This window comes from Montipora capricornis, chromosome 14 (genome assembly GCF_036669925.1).
Source record: "Montipora capricornis isolate CH-2021 chromosome 14, ASM3666992v2, whole genome shotgun sequence".
NCBI lineage: Eukaryota > Metazoa > Cnidaria > Anthozoa > Scleractinia > Acroporidae > Montipora > Montipora capricornis.
The window spans coordinates 14,686,324-14,708,823 of NC_090896.1; the positions used below are offsets into that span (position 1 = coordinate 14,686,324).

Below are 22,500 nucleotides of genomic sequence, written 5' to 3' on the forward strand. Positions count from 1 at the left end.
TCTTTGCAATGGGAACTTTCCTTGCCGTATTATCAATGAGCAGCATAACATTAAATTCGCCAGTAAACTGATCCTCAGACACAAGGTCCCTCTTTACTACAATTCCACTACAACCAGTATCTCTCAGGACGTCAACAGGCTTCTCTCCAACTCTACCTTTCACGACAGGCATTTTACTTCTCACTCCAGTCATCGGTTCAACACAAGCACTACTCAACAATGGAATCTTCTTACCACAGGCTAACGGCAGCTTATCATCTTTAATACAGGCCTTAACTTCATCATCAGTAGGTTTAACCTCAGGTGGCTGAACTAGACAACTGGCACTCACTTGACCACGCTGCACAGGGTTATCATCCTTACTTTGTCCTCCTGATCTGCGTCCACCTGATCGACAGTTTCTAGCTTCATGTCCCTGCTTACCACATAAGAAACACTTTCTTGTTAGGGTTGGGCAGTTGACGGCTTTATGACCTCGGGTGTTGCACTTAAAGCAATGCAGAGCTGGTGGATTACTCTGCATGTTCTTGGCCTCTTCCCTCTCAGGCTGCACTGTTGGCTTTCTGCTCGCTGAGCTGAACAAATGTTTACCATGAGACTCCAAGTACTGGTCAGCGATCTTCGCAATCTTTGCTAGAGTCTCAGGTGCCCTTTCTCACAGGTGAATTGCCAAATCCTTAGGGCAAGAGTCAATAAATTGTTATTTCACGATCAAGTCCTTAAGACCATCAAAGGTTCGCGCAGTATTCGAAAGCTCTAGCCACCGTAACAGGTATCTGTCCAGTCGCACAATAAACTGCTCCGGACTTTCGTCAACTTCTGGTTTGGATGCTCTAAATTTTCGACGATAGCCGTCTTCGGTAAGGTCATATCTCTTCATTAACGCAATCTTTACCTTGTCATAATCCTTAGCTGCGTCCTCTGATAGACGTGAATACACTTCTAGTGCCCGTCCAAACAACAGAGCACTGAGCTTCGACGCCCATCCATCTTTTTTCCACTTAGCTGTCTCGGCAAATCTCTCGAACCTCTGCAAATACGCGTCCAAATCGTCTTTGCCATCAACAAACGAGGGGAGTTTAGGTGCCTTGGCCCGATCTTCTCTGTCACCTCTTTCTGTAGTACGACCATCACCATTCATTGCTGCTATTCTAGCAAGTTCTAACTCATGTTCTCTCTTGGCAACCTCAGCAGCTTCCTTCTGTCTCATGAGGGCAGCTTCCTGTTGTAACTTCCTAATTTCTCTTTCCTGACGTCTCACTTCCCTTTCTTCATCCTGTCGTCTGCATCTCTCTTCTCTCTCTTCTTCTTCTTGAAGCTGCCTACGTTTCTCTTCACGTTCTTCCTCTCTACGTTTCTCTTCGCGTTCTTCCTCTCTACGTTTCTCTTCACGTTCCTCCTCTTTACGTTTCTCTTCGCGTTCTTTTTCTTCTTGTTCACGCACAAATTCAAGCAGCTTTTCTCCTTCCAGACCAAACTTTTCGCCAAGCTGAATAAATTTCTCCATTTCACAGCACTAAAGTTCCACGGCTCTTTCACTTGCTACAACTTTTTTCCACAGCGCAGCTACTTCCTTCCAAGTTGTGATCCTTTCCTGGTTAACGTAGTCGGCAAACAAATGAATTCCTCTCCCGGACAGGCCCCCAATGTTACGAGTTCGAATGTTTTGAGGAAAGGTAGTTTGCAAACTAAACTGAACGCAGGGTTGTCGGAACAACAACAAGAAGATTTATTCCAAAATGAACGTAGTTTCCACGAAGTAGGACTCTTAACAACACGTACTCGGTAAACTTACACGGCCTCCGCCAACTTGAATAAACACAGCTTCTGTCACACTTGAATAAACACGGCTAACGCCAACTCTCTTCGCTTGTGAAAAACTAGTTAGAAAAACACTCCGCTTGGACTCGTCTACTTATATACTCTGACAATAAACTTCTAGAACTTTCTAAAATAGTAATGAATCTAATTATAGAAAGATTACAAAACACACCGATTTAGAAACGCTTATGCACGAATCTAAAAATAAACAAACTACGAACTATCGCGAAGCGTCTAGAAAGTAACGCTTGTCACGCAATACTATTTTTCGTAAAAAACAGGTTGGCGGAAATCAGGCAATCAACGTAGAAGATATATCGGTTTCAGTACTAAAGATTAATTAAAGGTTGTGGGACGGGGTACAAAAATCAGCCTGTTAAAAATATCATGATAATTGTAGACAATATGACACCTTTAGCACTTCGACATGGGGTCCCACAAGGGTCCGTCTTAGGACCAACTCTCTTCTGCGCGCATTATAACGATGTTACATGAGCAGTGAAACACTCAAATTGTACTTTGTTTGCGGACGATACTGAGATCCATTACAGTGACGCGTACGGAGATATCAACAAAGCATCTCATTGTATTAATGGAGATTTTGACATTACTGAGCTTATCGTCATCAAGTAATCAGATGGTTGTACACCCAGGAAAATCAGAAGTCGTGAAAATTGGAATTCAAAGAAGTCTAAAAGATTCTAATGATCTGAAGATCTTTATTCACGATCATCGTCCCAAGGAAATTACAATATCTTGGTGTGTAAGTGGATAGTACCTTGACTTGGAAAGAGCATCTTTCGTATATGCAACAAAGAACGTATCCAAAAATCCGTCTTATAAACAGACTTTCTAGTTTCCTGACTAGAAGCGTTCTATTGAAGATCTATAAACAAACAATGCTACCAATCTTCGATTCTGTTTGGATGGTATGTTCGAATTCAATGATAAACAGCCTAGAAAGACTCCAAAATCAGGTTATGCGCATCATATTCAACGCTAACAGGACTTCCGGCGCTCAGAGCATGAGAACTAAAGTTGGACTCTTAACAATAAAAAATCGAAGGCGTTTTCTGAGATTTCAGTTGGTTTATAAAATCATCAACGACTGTAGCTGTCCAAAGCAACTAAAAGGCTATCTACCTCGGCGATCAAGTCTTCAAGGAAGAGATCTCAGAGACAATACTACACTACATTTACCAAAAGCAAATACAACAGTTGGACAAAAAACGTTTTAATATGCTGCAGCGAAGGATTGGAACGATTTACCAAAATCAAAAAGATCAATTACAACCTTTTCATCATTCAAAGCAGCCTTATATAGTTTTTTTTTGCTGAAATCGGACAAATGAAGTCATAGGTGCACGGTAAATTAAATATTGCATTTCTTATTGCTATCCTTTTTTATTTGTTAAGATAATATTTAAATAGTTGATTTTTTTTTTATTGTATGTGATATGATTGTATTTTACCGTTTATTATCATTTTTACGTGGTTCAGAAATATTTATATTTATCTGCTTATGAATTCATATCAGTTTGTTTTAACAAACCGATAAATTTTAGCAGTTTAATTAAATAGTTATTATTATATTATATCATGTTATATTATATTATATTATTATTATTATTATTATTATTATTACTATTACTAATATTATTATTATTATTATTGTTATTATTATTATTATTACTATTATTATTATTATTATCATTATTATTATTATTATTAAATGGGGGCAGTTAATTTCCTTTTCACAAATGAAGTTGGAGTTGGGTTTAAAACTACCGAAGACAAATTTAATCCACTTTATTACTAGCAGAGCAAGATTTCAAACTCGGGCACCATTGAGCAAGAAGGAAGTATGAAACTCTTTGTTACAACGCGCAACCCCAACACCCACCAAAAAAGAGCAAACAAACCAGAAAGATTTAAAAGAACACTAATTTAAAAGATGGTCTTGGACAAGAGACTACTTTGACGATACGGCAGCCATTTTGTTCCAATAGCCATTATGGGATGCCCAAGGGGCAAATACATGTCCGTTTGTCCTCTGAGCATCCCGTAATATCTCTTTTAAACAATAGAAATTAAATTGGCTGTCGAATCGACGAAGTAGTTAGGGGCGGATCCAGGAATTTTCTTAGGAGGGGGTGCACCACTAAGGAATGGCGTAGCTGACTGGTGACCGTCCCCCTCCCCCTAGATCCGCCCTTAATAGTCTATAGAAGAAAACGCATTTAATTGGGTTTAAATGCACACAATAACCAAGATGTGTGGCTTCATGCATGGATATGTAATAAGATGTTTCATGGATAGGTAATTATGCGAAAGGAGGTTCCCTAATGAGTCACACAGGAACTACGTTATTTTTTGCATTGAGTTTAGTGATTTGCTGTTTTTGCAGCGTGCCGTCAAGATTACATTATGGCTCCTCAAGAAAATTCGTAAAATTCAGCATGTTGGATTGAAAACTAACATACTCCTTCGTTTCGACAAGTTAGAGAAGTTTGCTTTCAATTACGCCAGGTTTCAAAGAAGATTTAGAGCTAAGATAATAAACTCTGCGGAAGAAATCTCCATCCAGGATGAAGAATTAGGTAAGGTTTCTACTCTTTCTAGACTATTTATTAATCTTGTTAATGGTATTCTTACACACTGTAATCTAATGAAGTCTGACCTCTTTTTGTTGATGATGCATGTGAGGCCAAAAACAAACCATAAATATTGTGCACTTGAGACTAACTTATAGTGAAGTGATATTGTTTTAATTGAGTGATCGCCACGGAGACCTCAAAACAGCAAAGTGACAAAGTGCTGACCGTACGTCCGTCCGCCCCTTCATGTATGCCAATGTGACCATTACACGTAACCATATCACGCAGCGCCAAAGTGCACTCAAAACACCAAAGTGCCAAAGTGCACCAAACAAATCGTTGGAATAAAGCTGATTACAATTATTGAAGTGTCAATCATCTGGAGTCACAAATTTCGCTATTGCAGGCGATGAACCTGGAATTCTGCCGAGTCAAGGATTACTGGAAGAACTGTGTCTCTTACGATAAACTGATGATATAAAACAGCGATCTTTAGATTTGTCCGTACTGAGTATAAGTTTCCAAACAACTTTGCGTGCTTCGGCAACCATGCGTTGACCAATCAGTTGACATTAAATTAGAGCCTTCTTATGACTTGGGAAGCACTAGACAACGCAGAGTGATCAATAGCGAAAACCAATACTTTAACTCCTACTTGCACTCAAACGTAACTCTGAGCCAATCATAGTTCTACTCTCTTAGCGTCGACTGCTCAATAAGGGCAATTCAGTGTACTATCTACCAAGCCTCAATCGTTGGAATTGATAGATAGAGCTATACAGTAGATAACGCACGTTCCAATGCATAACTCAAATCGTTTTTGCAACTCTTTTCCGTTGAATATTACTGGATCTTTTTTAAACTTCCAATCTCGGATATTGCGTTTCTAACGATCTGATTGGCTCATTCTGTTTTCCCTATCAGCTCATTAACTGAGGGACCTAACATGGAAACTGATTTCGCCGATAATTTTATAAAGAAATTCAATAAAACAATTAATCCATTCGCGCTTGTAGGACATGAGATAAGTTTTCAATCTAATCCACCGTCTATCCGCCCTCCCATGCATTCATCCATCCATCCATCCATCCTTTCCACTCACCGAATCCCGTAAAATGACTATCCACCGGATAAACATTCTCAAAACCAATTACGTTATCCAATAGATTTATCTCAAGTCGGCGGCGCTATCCATACTTCGGACAACAGAGGCCTGGCCCCAGTTGTTCAAACGATGGATAGCGCTATCCACCGGATAAATCACTATCCACTGGATAACTCAGTTGGTTTTGCTAGTGTTTATCCGCTGGATAGTGATTTATCCGGTGGATAGCGCTATCCATCGTTTGAACAACTGGGACCAGATCATTAACGACAGGGGTGACCTGAGAAGTACTAAACAGAAACTTAGCCTGCTCATTAGAAAAATCGGTCCCGTAATTACATAACCGAATGTCCTGTGTATCCTTACTGCGGACTAGCCTTGAAAGAATGCTAGCTCGGGTGTTCTATCAAGAAGCTATAGGAGGCTTGTGGAATTTATAAGTTCACGCTGGTGACACACGATTCAACATTGAGTATGCCATTTGTTGATCACCAAATGTTGAAGCGTGGGCATCTTCATCACGAGACTGGAAAACAACAGATTACGGTAACGCCGTTAAACTAATGGAAGATCCTTGAACGGAACAGCGTTTGTCTCTAATTTCGTTCAAAAACGCGAAGATTTTTGAATAGCCTATTTCAGCATTCAACATGACATTATACACAGTCTAATTTGTCGAACAAGTGCTGCAACATTTGTTCATCAACAAATGTTGAACCATGAGTCACCGCCTTATTAGAAGTGTCGAAATATCACTGAATCTTCTTTGACATAACCAATCTTCTTTCTTTGAGTAAATTTAACGCACAGAGTGGGAATATGTCAAGAGGTAGTATTGCCCAGTGATTAGGGCGCTTCCCTTGAGATCCAGGGATCCCGAGTTCAAGACACGTTCTGACCACTGGTTGAATTTGTTCCTTGTAGTCCGTGGTTCAACTTCTCAGCTGCAATTGTAAACAGCCAACTAGCTCGCCTTTGACCAGTTGGGATTCTAAGCAATTGTTGTTGGATGTTCTGTTCTGTCGTGATTGAGTTTCACTGGCCCTGAAAAGCCACTAGTATGGGGAGTGGTCAATTACGTATGTTCTTTTTGTTTTCGTTTTTTTGTTTTTTAAAGAGCTGTTGTTTGCCACCATTTCTTCGTTTCAGTTCTTCAAGTTCTTAGAATTCCTGCTGACTATAACAGGAGTGTAGTTTTCCGACCGCGTGGAACAAATATCACGAGAAGCTTGACTCAAGATGATGAAAACTTCATCAAACTTCCATCCATACTTTTTGGCACCCAAGGTACCAAGATTTTATATATTTTTCCTTCAAATGACCACCGATCGCTGCTAGCGTGTAAGTACTGACCGCGGTATTTCAAGAATCTGTTCTTTGAAGTGCTGCATAACTAAAGAAATTTTCTAAACCAGTAATGTCAGGAGGCAGCTGGCCCAGTGGTTAGGGCGCTTGCCTTGAGATCCGGAGATCCCGGGTTCAAGACCCGCTCTGACCACTCGTTGAATTTGATCCTGGTAGTCCCTGGTTCAACTTCCCAGCTGCACTTGTAAATAGCCAACTGGTTTGCCTCTGGCCGGTTGGGATTCTTAACAGTTGTAGAAAAGCCCTCATGGGGAGCGGGCAATCAAGTATGTATTGTATTGTATAACATAATTTGACATTTAGCATACCGAAAAACCGCCGGTAGCGATCAACGTAAAGTATGAAAAGAAATGATATCGAGTTAAGTCAGAAATAAGCTTGGGATTATGGTTCCCTTAACCAACAAGAACGTTTCTACCGGAATGACGTGACCAGTCCCTTACGTATTACGATTACCTTCTTGCAGAGAGATACACAGTTTGCATGTGGCACAATAATGTAAAAGGGCTACTACCCAGGCAAGCAAATAGAATAAAGGACAGGTTGGTGACTTGTTTCAGTCTTCTATCCTGAGTCCGATAGATTGTCATTGAAATTCTACAGCACTGTCTGTCTGTAAAGGTAATTGGGATCTATGAGTCATGGCAAACGTCTTTGGCGAAAACGTTGTGTTCACTTTATACTTTAAGCCTGGTTTTCACTAGCGATGCAAGCACAAGAGCACTAACCGTATTTCACCGTGAAAAGGTGCCTGGCGCAAGCAGAAGCACAAGCGCAAATATCAAAATTTCCCCTTTTCCTTGTGTTTGCGTTTATGCTTTGCGCTTGTGTGGTTTCTGAAAATGGGACGTAACGCAAGCTGTGATGTTCGTCCAATGAAAAAGACCCGTTCCAGATTCCACTCACAGCGCCGCGGCTTTGGTAGAGAGAGCATGGGACTAGTGAATTTTTGTCTTTGCGTCACGTGCTTCTGCTTGCCCTATAGTTCTACTTCACTTGACACAAATCTCTTGTGCTTGAGTTTGTGCTTACGCTTGTGCTTCCGTTGCTAGTGAAAACCAGCTTTAAACAGTTCCGAGCTTGAAATTCTCGGAACGTTCTCATTTAAAAAAGCTCGCTATATCATTGAAGTTTGCGATTTGACAGAAATTGTCACTATGCACAGGTCCCTGGTCCATCCTTTGCCTTTTGCAATGAAGCCATGAATAAGTTGCTTCGCCCTCCATTTCTTCCTTCGTTGGGGCTGCCCGACATCAGGATGATCCCAACAAGTACTTTGCTCACTTCTGGTCAGCCCCTTCTTCAAAGGGAATCTAGGGTCAAAATTATTTATGGTATATACGAAATAGAAAGAATCCGCATTCAGCCCTTGTCTACGCGCATCCGGATATTTTTGAATCTGCAACCTTTTCTTTCCGGATTCGCCTTCAGTTCACACATATCCGGAGAATCCAGCATGCGAATCCGCAAATTTTAAAATCCGCTCTCCACAGCACGCAAAGAATTAGGAATCGTGTCGACGACGGTGGAATCTGGTACAAACTCAGGTCCAGTCTCTACCGCGTATATATTCAACACGACCGCTGAACGAAATGCTATCGCTTCTCTTCTCGACAAATCGCACGCCTTATAGTGCATTGAATAGTGTCTGAGGAGTCCTGGATACTACAACGAATTCGGATCGATACGTGTGGACGGGCAAATTCGATTTGAATACTTAACGGCCGGAAGTTGTGATTTTTTAATCCGTGGAGAAAAAAGTGTGGATTAAAAAATACCCGGATACGTGTAAAATGGGAGGTAACCTATTTCAAAAGATTTTTCAGCTCTTAATCTTGTCTTTGTTTTATAGGAAGAACGTCAGAATTGGATCACAAATAATGTCCTGTTCTCTGTTACCGAAGGTTAAAAGTTTCTTCGCTGATCATGTGACATTTAAGTTACAGAATAAAAAGGTATGCTAATAACAACACAGGACGCTGATCTGGAATTCAGTAAAAAAAAATTTGCGTGGTTTGGGAAAACTACAGTACCCGTCATATTTCCGAACACTAAATTTCTCCCCTTTTCGATGTTGATTCCTGAAATAAAATACCTTTTTTTGGAAAAGAAACATTGAATGATGGGAAGGGGGAAGTTGAGGAGTAGCGGAGTTGTCAGAAACACGATAATTCAAGGCCGTTTCTCAAGTATGGCAACTAAATGTGTCCGGTGTTGTATTTCATCACTGGTTGTACCCTCTTCTGTTCCATATTTAACCATTATATTCGTTCCCGACCAAATCCACATACCTGGCACAGGCAGTGATCGATTTCAAATGAAATCATTTTAAGTTCCCGCCCGTAAGGGGACGTGTAGAAGCAGAAGGTATGGACTACTATTAGCGGCGATTGGCCTAACTCTATTCTAAATGTTGTTATTTTTATTTTGAAGGACAGTATAAAAGAAAAGTCAGACTGTGTATTCTGGAATTTTTCAATAAGGTATTGAAAGCATTTTTCTGCCTATGGTTGGAAAAGATGCAGATGATGTTTTTTTTTTCACCAAATAGCTTTGTATCATGGCATCACTGAAGGTGACAATTCGGAAATTCAAAATTCTGTATTTTCTATACGAAAGACGTCATGGAACTGGAAACTTGAAAAAGAGATTTATTTCTTGGTCATCTTCAACCTCCTTTAGACAAAAATTCAGAAGATCTTGTGATTTTAATTAACCCTATCCCTACGAATCTCAGCACTTCGAGGCTTTCAAGTACATTAGGAGATGTGGTCATACACATGTATTTTATCTCATGAGCGAAAAGTAAGCGCTTTCATCGCAAAGTGAACTTCAGATGTTTTCCTTGATTACCGGCCGCCATATAACTGGACCACATGGCGTCTCCATACAAATCTCTAGAAAGCCGCTGTTACTCGTTGAAACTTTTAGCTGAAACTTATGTGCAACGGCGCTGCCAAAAAGTGGAAACGTTGAAGCTGGCCTCGAAATGTTGTTGTTGCGGTTTTTGACTGGCTTTCGCGGCGTAGAGTGACACGATGGAGCGAGACCACTTTCACGGAAGTGGTATTACGCGGTGAAACTTCTGTTTTCATTACCACTGCGATCGTTGCGAGCGTTGCAGAAGTAGAATGCGGTTCTACTTTTCCTGAAACTTGCCTCTCAACGGAAGTTCAACAAAGTTTCATGGAACCGACGGTGCAACGCGTGCTAAAACTTGTTTCGCAGTGCCATTGCACAGACGTTTCAGTTAAGAGTTTTAACGCGTAATTTCTGCTTTAAGTTGCGTGAAACGCTTCGAGAAATAACTCAGAAACGATGTCCCGCACAGACTTGAGCATTGGAGAGGTGGTTAAAAGATTTGCTTCCTACAACATTCCAAGTTGTTGGCTTTTTTAATTGAACGATTTCGAATTTATATTTTTGTTTCGTGACAGTGAAACTATCTTCATTTGAAATGAAAAACAGAGCAGGCTCTTAAAGTTGCGTGAAACGTTTGGACAAATAACTCAGAAACGATGTCCCACACAGACCTGAGAATTGGATAAGTCGTTAAAAGATCTGTTTCCTACAACATTCCGAGTTCCGAGCACATCCCACATCTTAATTCCTCCATTCGCGCATAACCCTAATTCCTTGCGCATTTGACTACAATCCCCTGCGTTTTGAAGAAAAATGTGTTCTTCTCCCGATTAGAAAGCTGCCTCGTTCGTTCGCTTCAGGCTCACTCACTGCAGCAGCAGACATGAAAAAAAAAAAAGGACTATATTTATCGTAATAAATTTAACGCAGTCGGCGACGTGAAAATGAGAGAACTAATCATTTCCTTTCTTAGCTCGAGATTTAACGGCGCCTGGTCAAGTGAAGGTTGCACTCTGGTCGAGGATTCGACAGAGACTACTACGTGTGATTGCAATCATTTGACTAATTTTGCAGTGTTAATGGAAGTAGGAGAAACAGAGGTACATTCTTCTTAACTTATTGAAATAAGTAAAAATAGAGCGGTTTTCAATTGAGTGTCGAAAGTAATTGCGAATTGCTTTGGTTTTGCATTACTTCCCTCAGTGATTTGTTTAAAGTTCTCGCGCCACTTTTTCAACCAATCAGAAGAGAAACCAAAACCAATCGTGGCTTGCGCGTGCACATTTTCCCGCGCTTTGTATCGGCTACGTGTAATTACTTCGAGTTTTGATTGGTTTGCCGGATTGTCTTCGTCCTTTTTAATTGGCCAAAGTGATTACTTTGGTTTTGCTTTGACGACAATCGATTGAAACTCGCTCTATAATGTAAAAAAGGTCTTGCTTAGGGTGCACGAGATAGCGCTTAACCATCAAGCTTGTTCACAGACGCACACTCTAATAACTTGAATTCGAAATGCAATGTTCATTCTCGATGACTCGGTAATAATGAGCCCCTATTATTGAAACTCAACACTGGAAGGGGTCAGGAGAGCCACGTGTTTTCGAGTTACATGTAGGAAAGGGCTAGGGACTTTAGGAACTACGACGGTGACGTCAACGAAACCGAAGCAAAACCCTCAGTAACATGATTGGTTAAAATTGGAAACATAATCGTGCTGCACGCATGCTGCACGCGCGGCACGCACTTTAGCACATTTATTTTGCGGTACTCTGCACAAAAACGACGTGAAATCCGGCACCTAATTCGAGGTTTTAGGGACAACGCCAGCATACAAATGATACAGGGAAGATATCGTTGACGTCGCTTATTGTCGTTAATGTGCCAACCAAAGCTTCATTGTCTATCGAAACAAAAGGTCTTTTGTTTCTGTGGTTGGCAAATTTAAACAACAAAAGCAATGATTGTAAAGAGATATCTTCCCTATTCTTACTCTAAAATGGCTTGCATATATACCAGGATACTTCATCCACATTGTGTGACGTGAACGAGACGGAATAATCGCGAAAGAGGTGATTTTTGACGAGACGTTTTCGTCGACGTCGCCGTCATAGACCTTAAAGTCGCCATTGTAACTAGTGGTCAGAGCCGGATTTGAGCCTTTCTAATTAATCCTCTCGTTGTTGATTAAGCAGGAATTTGGGGCAGTGGAGGGTGCATCATGTTGGCTTCAAACTAAGGAAGCCGTTGCTGGTTCTCTTGATGCTACTGAAAAAGCTGACATTTAATTTGATTTTAAATTGATTTGAAAATTGGAAACTCCTACTAGTAGGTCGCTTTATTTAAATAGATTCATAAAGTCCAGCCAGTGCTGAACAAAAGCACGCCAAAAGGCATTTTTTTGGGCCAATACCAGAACATTTAAAACACAAACAGGGTAGTCAAGGGCTCCTGAAAGGGTCGAGAAGACAAGAATAATGGAACAAGCATCGATATACTTGAAGCAACTCACTTTAAAAAAATCTGGAGCTAAAGGGATTGATTTGAACAGCAAATGACTAAAACCATTACCATTATCATCGTCATCATCATTGTCATCACCATCGTTATCGTCATTACCATCGTCATCGTCATCGTCATCACCATCGTCATCATCGTCATCAATTTCTTCATCGTGATCAACGTCATCGTCATCAACATCGTCACCGTCATCATCGTCATCATTTTCATAGTCATCATCGTCATCAATTTCTTCATCGTCATCAACGTCATCGTCATCAACATCGTCACCGTCATCATCGTCATCATTTTCATAGTCATCATCGTCATCAATTGCTTCATCGTCATCAACGTCATCGTCATCAACATCGTCACCGTCATCATCGTCATCATTTTCATAGTCATCACCGTCATCGTCATCGTCTCACCATCGTCACCGTCATCTGACATCTTCATGTTCATCGTCATCGTCATCGTCATCGTCTCACCATCGTCATCGTCATTATCGTCATCCTCGTCATCACCATCGTCATCGTCATCTTCATCATCATCGTCATCATCACTCTTTGTAATTCTTGTCTTTTTGATTTTCTCATATATAGATACCAAGTAACGATAAATTTGCATTGGAGATAGTCACGTACGTCGGAACATCCTTCTCGCTCCTTGGAGAGGTTATCTCCATATTGGTTTACCTCTTCCTTCTGTAAGTCATCAATATTTTTGTAACCGATGAGATGGCCTGAAATCACGTGCCATGATCATGGCCCCTCGTTACGAAGAGAAGAGGGTTAGAAAATAATCAAAATAAATTTATAGAAGGAAATGTTTTTAAATAAAATAACCAACAAAATAAGTAGGACTCTCTAATCATTTTTCAGACAAGGAAAAACACTCTCAGGTTTGCTAATAAAACTAGCAAATGTTTCGCGTTGTGTAAAGTATTATTGCCGTGCTCGTAGCCATCAAAAGATCCTCAGGATTTAATACTTTACTTAACTTGTATAAATGGAATCATGCAATTGCTAGTGATGTCATGCTCTCTATTTCAATCGAAAAACGAGATGACCGTTAGTATGCTGTGATGATTATTATTGAGAGTAGCTCCGTCCAAAATGTTTTTTAAAGTATCAGCGTGATTATAGTATATTCGCGCACAGTTGTAGGCGAGTTAGATGAGTTATATGGAATCCAATCTCGTCCCAAGAGTCTGCATTTCTTTTGGTCAGCACCAAGAGCACGGACGCTGGCCACTTCCAATTTATGCGCAGTCGTAGTGAAGGTCCATTTTTGTAACCGTTGACAACCACAAATTTCTGAGCGTGTGTAGACGATCCGGAAGTCCACGATTTGCGGACTTCCTGCTTTAGAAGCGGCCAGAGTGTTCTTGGTGCTGACCAAAAGAAAAGCGGACTTTGGGGACGAGATTGGATGGAATCGAGTTTGCAAAAGCCGATTCTTTGCTTTGGTTGTGTCAATGCACATGCACTAGCTAATTAGCATTAAAGCATTAAATTTCACATGCTGGAAGAACTGACGGCTGCATCAGTGTACCAGTTCAAGATCAGAGATCGGTGCCGATAATGGCTTTGGATACCCTCGTGAAACACAGATAAAAATGATTATTAGCCTGTACTAACTTGTGTCCTCTATTTTTTGGCAAGGCATGTAAAATCGATGCAGACCCATATACGCTTGAATATGGTGGTTTGTCTGGCTATAGCTCAGGTGGTATTTTTGACTGGTATAACTGCCATAGAGCAAAAGGTAACGTTCCCGATATTTGAAGGCCTGATGCTTCAAATTCACCACACAGACAAATGCAATCCCTTAAGTTTATTTTTGTTTCTTTCGGCCTCGCACTGGCGGCTGCCGTGAACAATCTAACTAACCGATTACCCGATTACCTGTGACACTGCCGGACACGAAAAATAAAAAAAAAACCCATTTGAGGAAAAAAATTGGGAAGGTATTACCCGAACCAATGCAGTGCCACAAACCCTCAGGGGTTTAAAGAGTTTCTTGTTACAGAACAATAACGATATATAAAAAAAAAACAAAAGTTACAGAGACTGATGCAGGCCTAGAATGGCTCACCACGTGACGAGCTAACACTTCATAGACAGCATGATACCCATCATGCATTACACCAATGGTACCCATACCCTTCTGTTTCCGTGCCGTAGAAATATAAATTTCTGCCTTATTCGCACGCTCAACCGTCAGAAATTACATATTCCAATTGCTTACAAGGTTTAGCCAGCGAAACAAGCGTTCCACTGCAAACCTCTCAGCCCTCTGTACGCACTTAACATAGGGCAAGAGTTTAGCCCCAATTCTCGCGCGGCCAGAAAACGCTTCGATTGCACAGGAACTAACGCCACGCAGGGCAATGGTAGGTATGCGTCCAAATTTCTCCCCCAAAATTTCGCCTTTAATACGGCATAAAACTACGTAAACTAAGCAGTTATTTCACCCACAGCCCCTCTTGCGAGACTTAGAGGTATACACAAATAAATAGTAAATAAATATATATCTCAGATTATGCCACAGACCACATTACAATCCTTTTTTCACTGCATTTGAAAATAGTTTTTTTTTTTTGCTGTTATCTCAGGGGTATCTTCATGCCTTTTAATAGGCTGGCCAGGGTTGCTGCCGGAAAGCATAGTTAGCGCTAACCAATGTTAGATACCATGTAAACCTAATGGTTTTGATAGTACTGAACAAATGGTTAGCGCCAATCACGCTTTTCCGAGCAACTGGCCCCCGAAATGCAAACAACTGACCACAATTTTTCATATATAACTTTGTTAATTTCACTTTTAAAACTGAGTGAATTTAACGCGACTTCCCCTGAAAAAAAGGAAAAAGTGATTGACTTGAAGTCAGGGGTAGTTGAAATTCAACTCGTACTGCTGTGTTAATTTTTTTTTCCTTTTTTTTTTCTCTCTTGTCAGACTTTGTGTCTATCTGTTGCCATCGCGATTAATTACTTTTATCTCGTTGCGTTTGGGTGGATGGTCATGGAAGGAGTTATGCTATACTTGAAAGTTGTCAAAGTATTCAACGTGAACACAAGCAGAAAGTACTTTTATGGATTTGCTTGGGGTAATAATATAATAATACATGTAATGGTTGTTTCAACGAGTATTCTAGTAACTCGCGTTGTTCTTTTTCCTATTCCTTAACAATGGATTTGTCCCAAGTTGAAAAGACAAGTCGTGTCTTCCATGTTCTTTCCCGTCGGTCGGTTTTACCACGTGCACAATTCATGGTCATTGACGTAAGTGACCGATCACAGCTAACGGGAGATAACGCCGTATTATAAAACTATGTACAACCCACTACATTGGCTCTGTCGGCAGAGCCCCATTAGGCAATCCTGTGCAGTAGGTTCTAACATCAAACCATAAATGGGCTAGCCCTTCAAGTCTACAGCAGAATTGAGCTTTAGAGTACACACTGAAAGATTCATGGTACTGAAGGCCAGAAATGTGCGGTGATATTAGGTGCACCCTGGTTTTGTTAAGCGTTACGAAGAGTTCCCCTTACGACTCTCCTCCATGCATTTTTACTCGACTTGTATACAGAAATACAGACCATGCACATCGCTTATTTTTTTTGTGCCAAGAGTAGCCAAATAAAACTCCTTGCCCCACCAATCAACCAGTTGTAAACAGTTCGTTTTATGATGAAGAATTCAGAATGCACGTCATTATTTGCACTTCTGGATTTCAATGGAACTTCACAATTGTGATTCCCTGAGAGATTTTCGTTAATTTTCTTCCGTTTTCCCTTTTCAGGATTTCCAACTCTTCTGGTTACTTGTGCTGTTGCTATAAATACTCTGATCCACGGAAGTATGAACACTAGCATGCGAGAAGATGTGTAAGTAACATAGAAAATGTGAAACCTTACGGATGACAATTTTCAACTTAGGTTAATGCATTTCTCGTGCTCATGGTTCACTAAATCTCGGTTATTAGCTCATATACCTTAGTTCAGTTGACCTTATATGGCAATTGATTGCGCTAAGCGTTGCTAAGCTTTTTTTTACCCCTGGAAAGCGAAATTTCTCTCTGAATGAAGCAAAAAGAAAGAAAACCTTTTTGTGGAAAGTTTGCATCGATTCCGACGTTTAGAAGCACCTGAAAAGGAAAAAAATGTTTTAGTGATGAGCCTGAAAGGTATTACCCAACATCGCATCTTCATCAAGTTGTTTTCGATTTCGCTCGGATTTTCTTGCCTTTTTCGCTTATATTTCGTACTTCCAAACTTTTGGAGTTTAAGGAACTTGATCAAACAATTATTCCATTCGGAATTGTTGGATATGAGACTGGTTATAGCCAACTCGGCGCTACGCGCCTCGTTGGCTATTTACCATCTCATATCTAGCGCGCGCTCATGGAATAATTGTTAAATATCTCTCTGGGCTACTCTTCATTAAAAAGGCGTCAAGTGGTCTGTATTATCCGAAAGAGAAAACTTAATTATTTTTTTGCTGATTCCAAATCAAGAAGAACGAATATATCCGGTTTGTTAGTTCTCTACTCTGCTTTGAGAGGGTTCTCTCTAGGTACCTAGTTCAAGTTCAATTTTATTGTTTAGCATCAATACAGAGGACAAAGTGCTTAAAACATTAAAAGGCTAATGGCGAGGAAGCCCAAGGGAAACCACTGGACTTATAAGAGATAGGATCCCTAAATCACTAATATAAGAAGTCTTAACAGAAGTATACATGTCAAATCATAGATAAAACTACTAAACAGTGAAACAATAAAATATACTAGATAACTGTATTAAGCATAGATTAGGCTAAAAAATGTAAAGCAAATAGGGAAATGATTATATTTATGATAAGAGGAATACTTTCAGTTCACGGGAATGGAAGCGATACTTGTTGCCTACGAATACAGTTGCTTTGATTTCTAGAAGTACAGACTGGGCGCAATTAGTACCCGTCGCCAAATAGGACAAACAGAGGACAAATGAAGATTGTGCATGGTTAACATAACGTGTAACAGCACCGTTCTCGCTTTAAAGTTTTAGCGGTTTCATAACCAATCCATCTATATGAACTATGACCAAAACGAGTGGACAATTTATACACTGAGATTACCATGTCATGCGCGCAGGTGACCTCAGCCCTGTGCACAGTACGAATCAAATTACATCTGCATCGGTATCCATAACGCTACAAAACGAAATCCAGTCAAACGCGGAAAGCGAGAGGTTACATTTACAGTATCTTCTTACTTTTCGAAGCAGTTGAAAGAAGAGGCTGTCCAAAAAGACAAAGCTTAAGTCCTCAAATTGACATGAATTGAGTTTAATCCGGTGTGATGTTCCTGTTTTCTAGTCCTTGGTTTTCATTCTCGTATGGATTTGTGTGGGCCTTTGTTGGACCAGTGCTTGTTGCCTGTTTGGTGAGTAAAGTTGTTTATGACAAAAATTCAACTTTCATAATAACAACAATTTTAATCATCCAAGGAGGACCAGTGCTTAATCTGAGCTCCAACGGCCCATGAAACATCATCCCAAGCTTTCATTTCCTTCATTGATACCTTGGGGTCAGTAACGAGGCTCTCCCAGGATGGGTGGGAAGGGGGTTGAAAGAAAGACTTTGTTTCCTTGTTCCCTTTAAAAATTCCTTGGGTTTCCTTAATTGTTCCCAAAATTAATTCCAATCTTGTTCTCAGCTTTTTCATCCTTAACTAAAATAGTTTACATGTATGTTCCCTTGTTCCCTAAGAAATTTTCTATTTGTTCCCCTGTTCCCCAGTTCAAAATAGCCATGTTCACTTGTTCCCCAAAACCCCTGGGAGGGATAACACAAAACAGCTTCTTTTGCCCACAGGAGGATGACATTTAAGTTCAACTGGAAAATTCACCAATGATTATTTGCCTTGCAATACTTTCATAAAGGCTACCATTACCAAATATTGTTGTGTTGAAATTATACGTCAAGGAACTGGCAAAATAATTTGTACAATACTACATAGTGGCTCATGATGGCAACAAATTCTCTGTATCCAATGATCACATCACATGTAAGAGATGTGTAACGAAAAAGAAGTACAAGATACTAACAGATATACCTTACTCTCCTTTTTTCATATCCTTTTCTTACCCCCTGTAACCACAGCTGTTAAATGAATAAATAAATAAACAAATAAATAATTAAATGTCTAAATAAGCTATGAATGAATGACGATGATGAAGTCATATATATGCCATCCCAATTTCACAAGTAGAAGATGAACATTAAAGATAATTATAATGAAAGATGAACCAGAAAGGATCCTAAACACTGACAATAGCCCATTTTACAGTTCTGTGCTGTAACCAGGCCTTTGAATAAAAACGAAACTGGAGTTGACAGTTGCTTTAATACAAACCTCATTGCTTTTCTTACATAATTCATATTGCTATAATTCTAACGAGTTTCTATTTACATAAGAAAAGCTGCGAGGTTTTGTATCAAAGCAAGGTCAACTCCAGCCTCACTTTTATTCAAAGGCCTGGTAACTGAGCACAGAACTATAGAATGGTCTGTTGGTTGAGGGTCAAATTCCCAGTCTCTGACAAAGACATTTGATAAGTGATGGTCGAGAAAATCGGTGACTTACTAGTGATTAGGTAGATGATAGATTGATGGAAATGGAGAGGAGTGCAATTAATTATAGCTAATCCAAAATCGTACAAGGCAAAGTTCAAAGTAACGAAAACAAAAAGTGAATAGCAAATAATTTCTTTGAGGACAATGCTCTGTTTACACCAAAATGTTACGAAAATGGAAGAAGCTTTTCAAAAACACAACTTAAAGACGCAATTTTCCTAAATGAATGTTGTCTTTTCGAAGTAATGCAATGTCTATAACTGCTTGGTTAAAAACAATGAATTTACCTTTAGATTAACTAATACTGACAAGCTCAAATAAAAATACATCCCGGATCCCTGACAGTAGTATCCCAATTCCGTCTTGGACATGTCTGTATTCACAAAAGCGCAGAAAAATTAAACTTACAAGAAGGGCATCGTCTCCCCAGATCTGTCCAGAAAAAGGAAACGAATATTCGCAAGACGATTTCTATAAGCGTCACGATGTGTCCCCTTGCTGTTTCGTATCAATCGTGGCAATTACGTCACAAAGTTTCCCTAAATAATGCGTCCAAAGGCTAAACATTTATCCTGAGCTAAAAATAACGTTGACCTTTACCCTTACCTAAGTGTCGGAGATAAGCAGCAAATGCTTGGACTCAAAGGGGCAATTTGCGTTGGATGTCAAAACCTCCCAGGGGTTTCGGGGAACAAGGTAGCATGGCTTATTTGAACTGGGGAACATGCGAACAATGACAAAGTAACCTAGGGAACAAAGAAGTATAAACAATTTTAGGGATAGAAAAGCTGGGAAAAAGTTTGAAAGTAATTTCGTAGACAAGGGAACACAAGCAATTTTTTAAAGGGGAGATTTGAATTGGGTACAAACATTGAGTTAGCTGATTTTAGGTCTACTGTTTATTTTAACGCGAAAACTTGGTTATGGTGCGTTTTCACTCACGTGACCAGCAGTGATATTGGACTACTGAAACAAAAAAAAAGTATTTGCATAAAAATAGAGTTCAATTCCCGGAGGATTAGTTTGGTACACCATCATGGCCGCCATTTCTTTGTTTTGGAACACCAACATGGCCGCCGTGACGTCATGTGAAAACGCTCAATTAGAAAAATGGACACTCTTTTGACGCTGATGGGGTCAAACCGGAAACCAGATTCTTATTCTTGGGTGATGAACTCTTGACTATGGCAATTCATTTACACCTTTTGTTATTCTATTATGTGCATTTGCCAAGCGTTGCCTGTAATTACTAGTTTTCTGGTGATTTTAGTTCAATTTAGCAATCCTATCATGTGTAGTTGTGGAGATTTTGAAGTTGAAAGATATGCCTGGTACCACCGATACGAACACTATTAGGTAAGATGTAATTTACGCCACTCTACTAATTTCATGACCGTTATCTTCAACACATTGCGGCTTACGCCGGTACAAGCTGTTATTTAGCTGCCTGCCTCAGCTACTCTTACTGCATGGAAGAGACGACGACACCGGTTCATATAAACTCAACGTTTAATGTCTTCAACAACTTCAACTCGTGTTCCTCTCGCTCTACATCCCATAATACTCTAGCCTCGGGTCCAATCTCCTAACAGCCACCAATGGAAACAGGAAATCCTTCTCAAAAGTTAACTCAGTATTTTTTAGGATAACAAGAGCTGATCCCTGACACAAGAACAAATTTTAAAATCTAATTTAAATAATTACAGTCAAGAACAACATTTTATTGCTATTCTCATTATCATTAAAATTGTCATGGTCATCGTAATGATCGTCACATTATTATTATTATTATTATTATTATTATTATTATTATTATTATTATTATCATTATTATTATTAGATTAACATTATTATTCACTGTCTCTGAGCTAATAACCAGTTTGGTCTGTATCCTGCTCATCTGGTCGTTATAACTTCAGATGGACGGTAACATCTAAATCTGCAATACCCCGATGTTGAATCGTATGTCCTGTTGACTTAAAGGGGCTAGGTCACGCTATTTTAGGTAATTTTGTTTCATTTTGTTAATTATGAGCTCGAAACGTCAAATTGGTAGAGCAAGAGTCTTTCATTTGCAAAATCACGGCCTCATAACAACTGAGAATGATTTTCCAGCTGTGTAAATGACATTTTGATATAGACTGATATAAATTTGAAAAAAGGTAGGCCGACGTTTTTCAAATTTACCCAAATTCAATCCATTTCAATCCTCTCCAGTTTTGTCCATCCGTGTCCCTTCATGGCTTCCCTGTGTTTTGTTAGAGTTCGTCTATAGTTTTGAACAGTTATTTAGATATTTTAGTTAATTCTATGACTATTCGATCAGTGCTGAAATTGCCTAAAATTGCGTGACCTAGCCCCTTTAATAACAGGGCAATTTACGCGGCATTTATCTCACTGCTCCTATCACTACGAGGATAACTTTTGTCAATGCGTTCCATATCGTTTTCATCTGAAGTCTAGGTTCGCATACTTATCAAATTATCATGATGCTGAAGATGATGGTAGTTATTGTTATCATTATTCGTCAGGCCTCGGTTGTTCAAAAGGTGGATAGCATTATCCACCGGATTAATTACTATCAGAAACCCATAAGGGTTGAAACGTGTAATGCGCGTTTACAGCTTCCGAATATTCAGTGCGATCTGATTGGTTGAATGTTTCAGTGCTAAGTACCATATTTGGAAACCCCTCGCTCTTGTCGTTCCAAATATGGTACTTAGCAAATTGAATATTCAGAAGCTTGTTTCCCAGCACACACGTTTTAACTCTTATGGGTTTCTGTTACTACCCAGCCGATAAACAATTAATAGCAAAACCAAGTGAGTTATCCAGGGAATAATGATTCACCCAGTGGATAGCGCTGTCTATTCTTCGAACGACTCGAGCCAGGTCAACAAGAAAATGTTTTATATGAAAAAAAAAAAGCATATATTTTAAGTTCAATTTTACTCAAATACTGTAAATTCTTCCTTTGCATTTATGTCCTTTGGCTTTCTAGGCAGAGACTTAAAGCATGCGCAGTTCTGTCTCCGCTGCTAGGATTTACATGGATGTTTGGAGTTCTAACCGTCAGTACCACAGCAGGCTTGGTTTTCCAATATATGTTTACTATACTTAATTCTTTTCAGGTACAAAAATTCATTCATAGTATATTTGTCTGTGCTTTCCCTTCGGGATAACTCTGATAAGCTCTTTTTTCCCAATGTGACTTTGCATCTCGTCTTTTATCCGAGCTCGGCTTTTGGTTTTTTTTTTTTTTTTTCTGTTGCCTTAAATCAGGACTTCATCAAAGAAAAACCTTTATCTTTCATACTTGACCAAGGAGTCAATATTTTCCAGAGTAGATTTATTTATAGAACGCTGTTGCAGAAGCCAATCTAAACAGCACTCCCACTGTTGTAAAAGCCAATCAAAACAAAGCTATCTCAGCGTCAAGGGAAATATGATACTTCCTCCGCAGGAAAAACCTGTTTCTGAAAATAAATTTACTCAGGAAAGGGTTGACTCAAGGAATTACTGAAATAGAGACTGCTCTTGATGAACTCCTCCTCAAGGACGGTGCCTACTAATTCAAAGGTATTGTTACGCAGTTTATGAACATGCGGGAAAAGCAGTTCTTAACAAGTATT

At 39.6% G+C, this 22,500-nt stretch overlaps 1 protein-coding gene across 1 annotated transcript; it reads left to right on the forward strand.

Annotated features, from left to right (window-relative positions):
* Window positions 1-2,413: 2,413 nt before the first annotated feature.
* On the forward strand, window positions 2,414-16,141 carry LOC138031478 (adhesion G protein-coupled receptor L4-like). The gene is made up of 11 exons (XM_068879166.1): window positions 2,414-2,584; window positions 4,229-4,421; window positions 6,673-6,810; window positions 7,355-7,430; window positions 8,741-8,843; window positions 9,322-9,371; window positions 10,724-10,850; window positions 12,849-12,952; window positions 13,911-14,013; window positions 15,207-15,357; window positions 16,053-16,141. The coding sequence occupies exons 1-11, from the start codon at window positions 2,414-2,416 to the stop codon at window positions 16,139-16,141; spliced, it is 1,305 nt and encodes a 434-aa protein (XP_068735267.1).
* The last annotated feature ends 6,359 nt before the right edge of the window (window positions 16,142-22,500 follow it).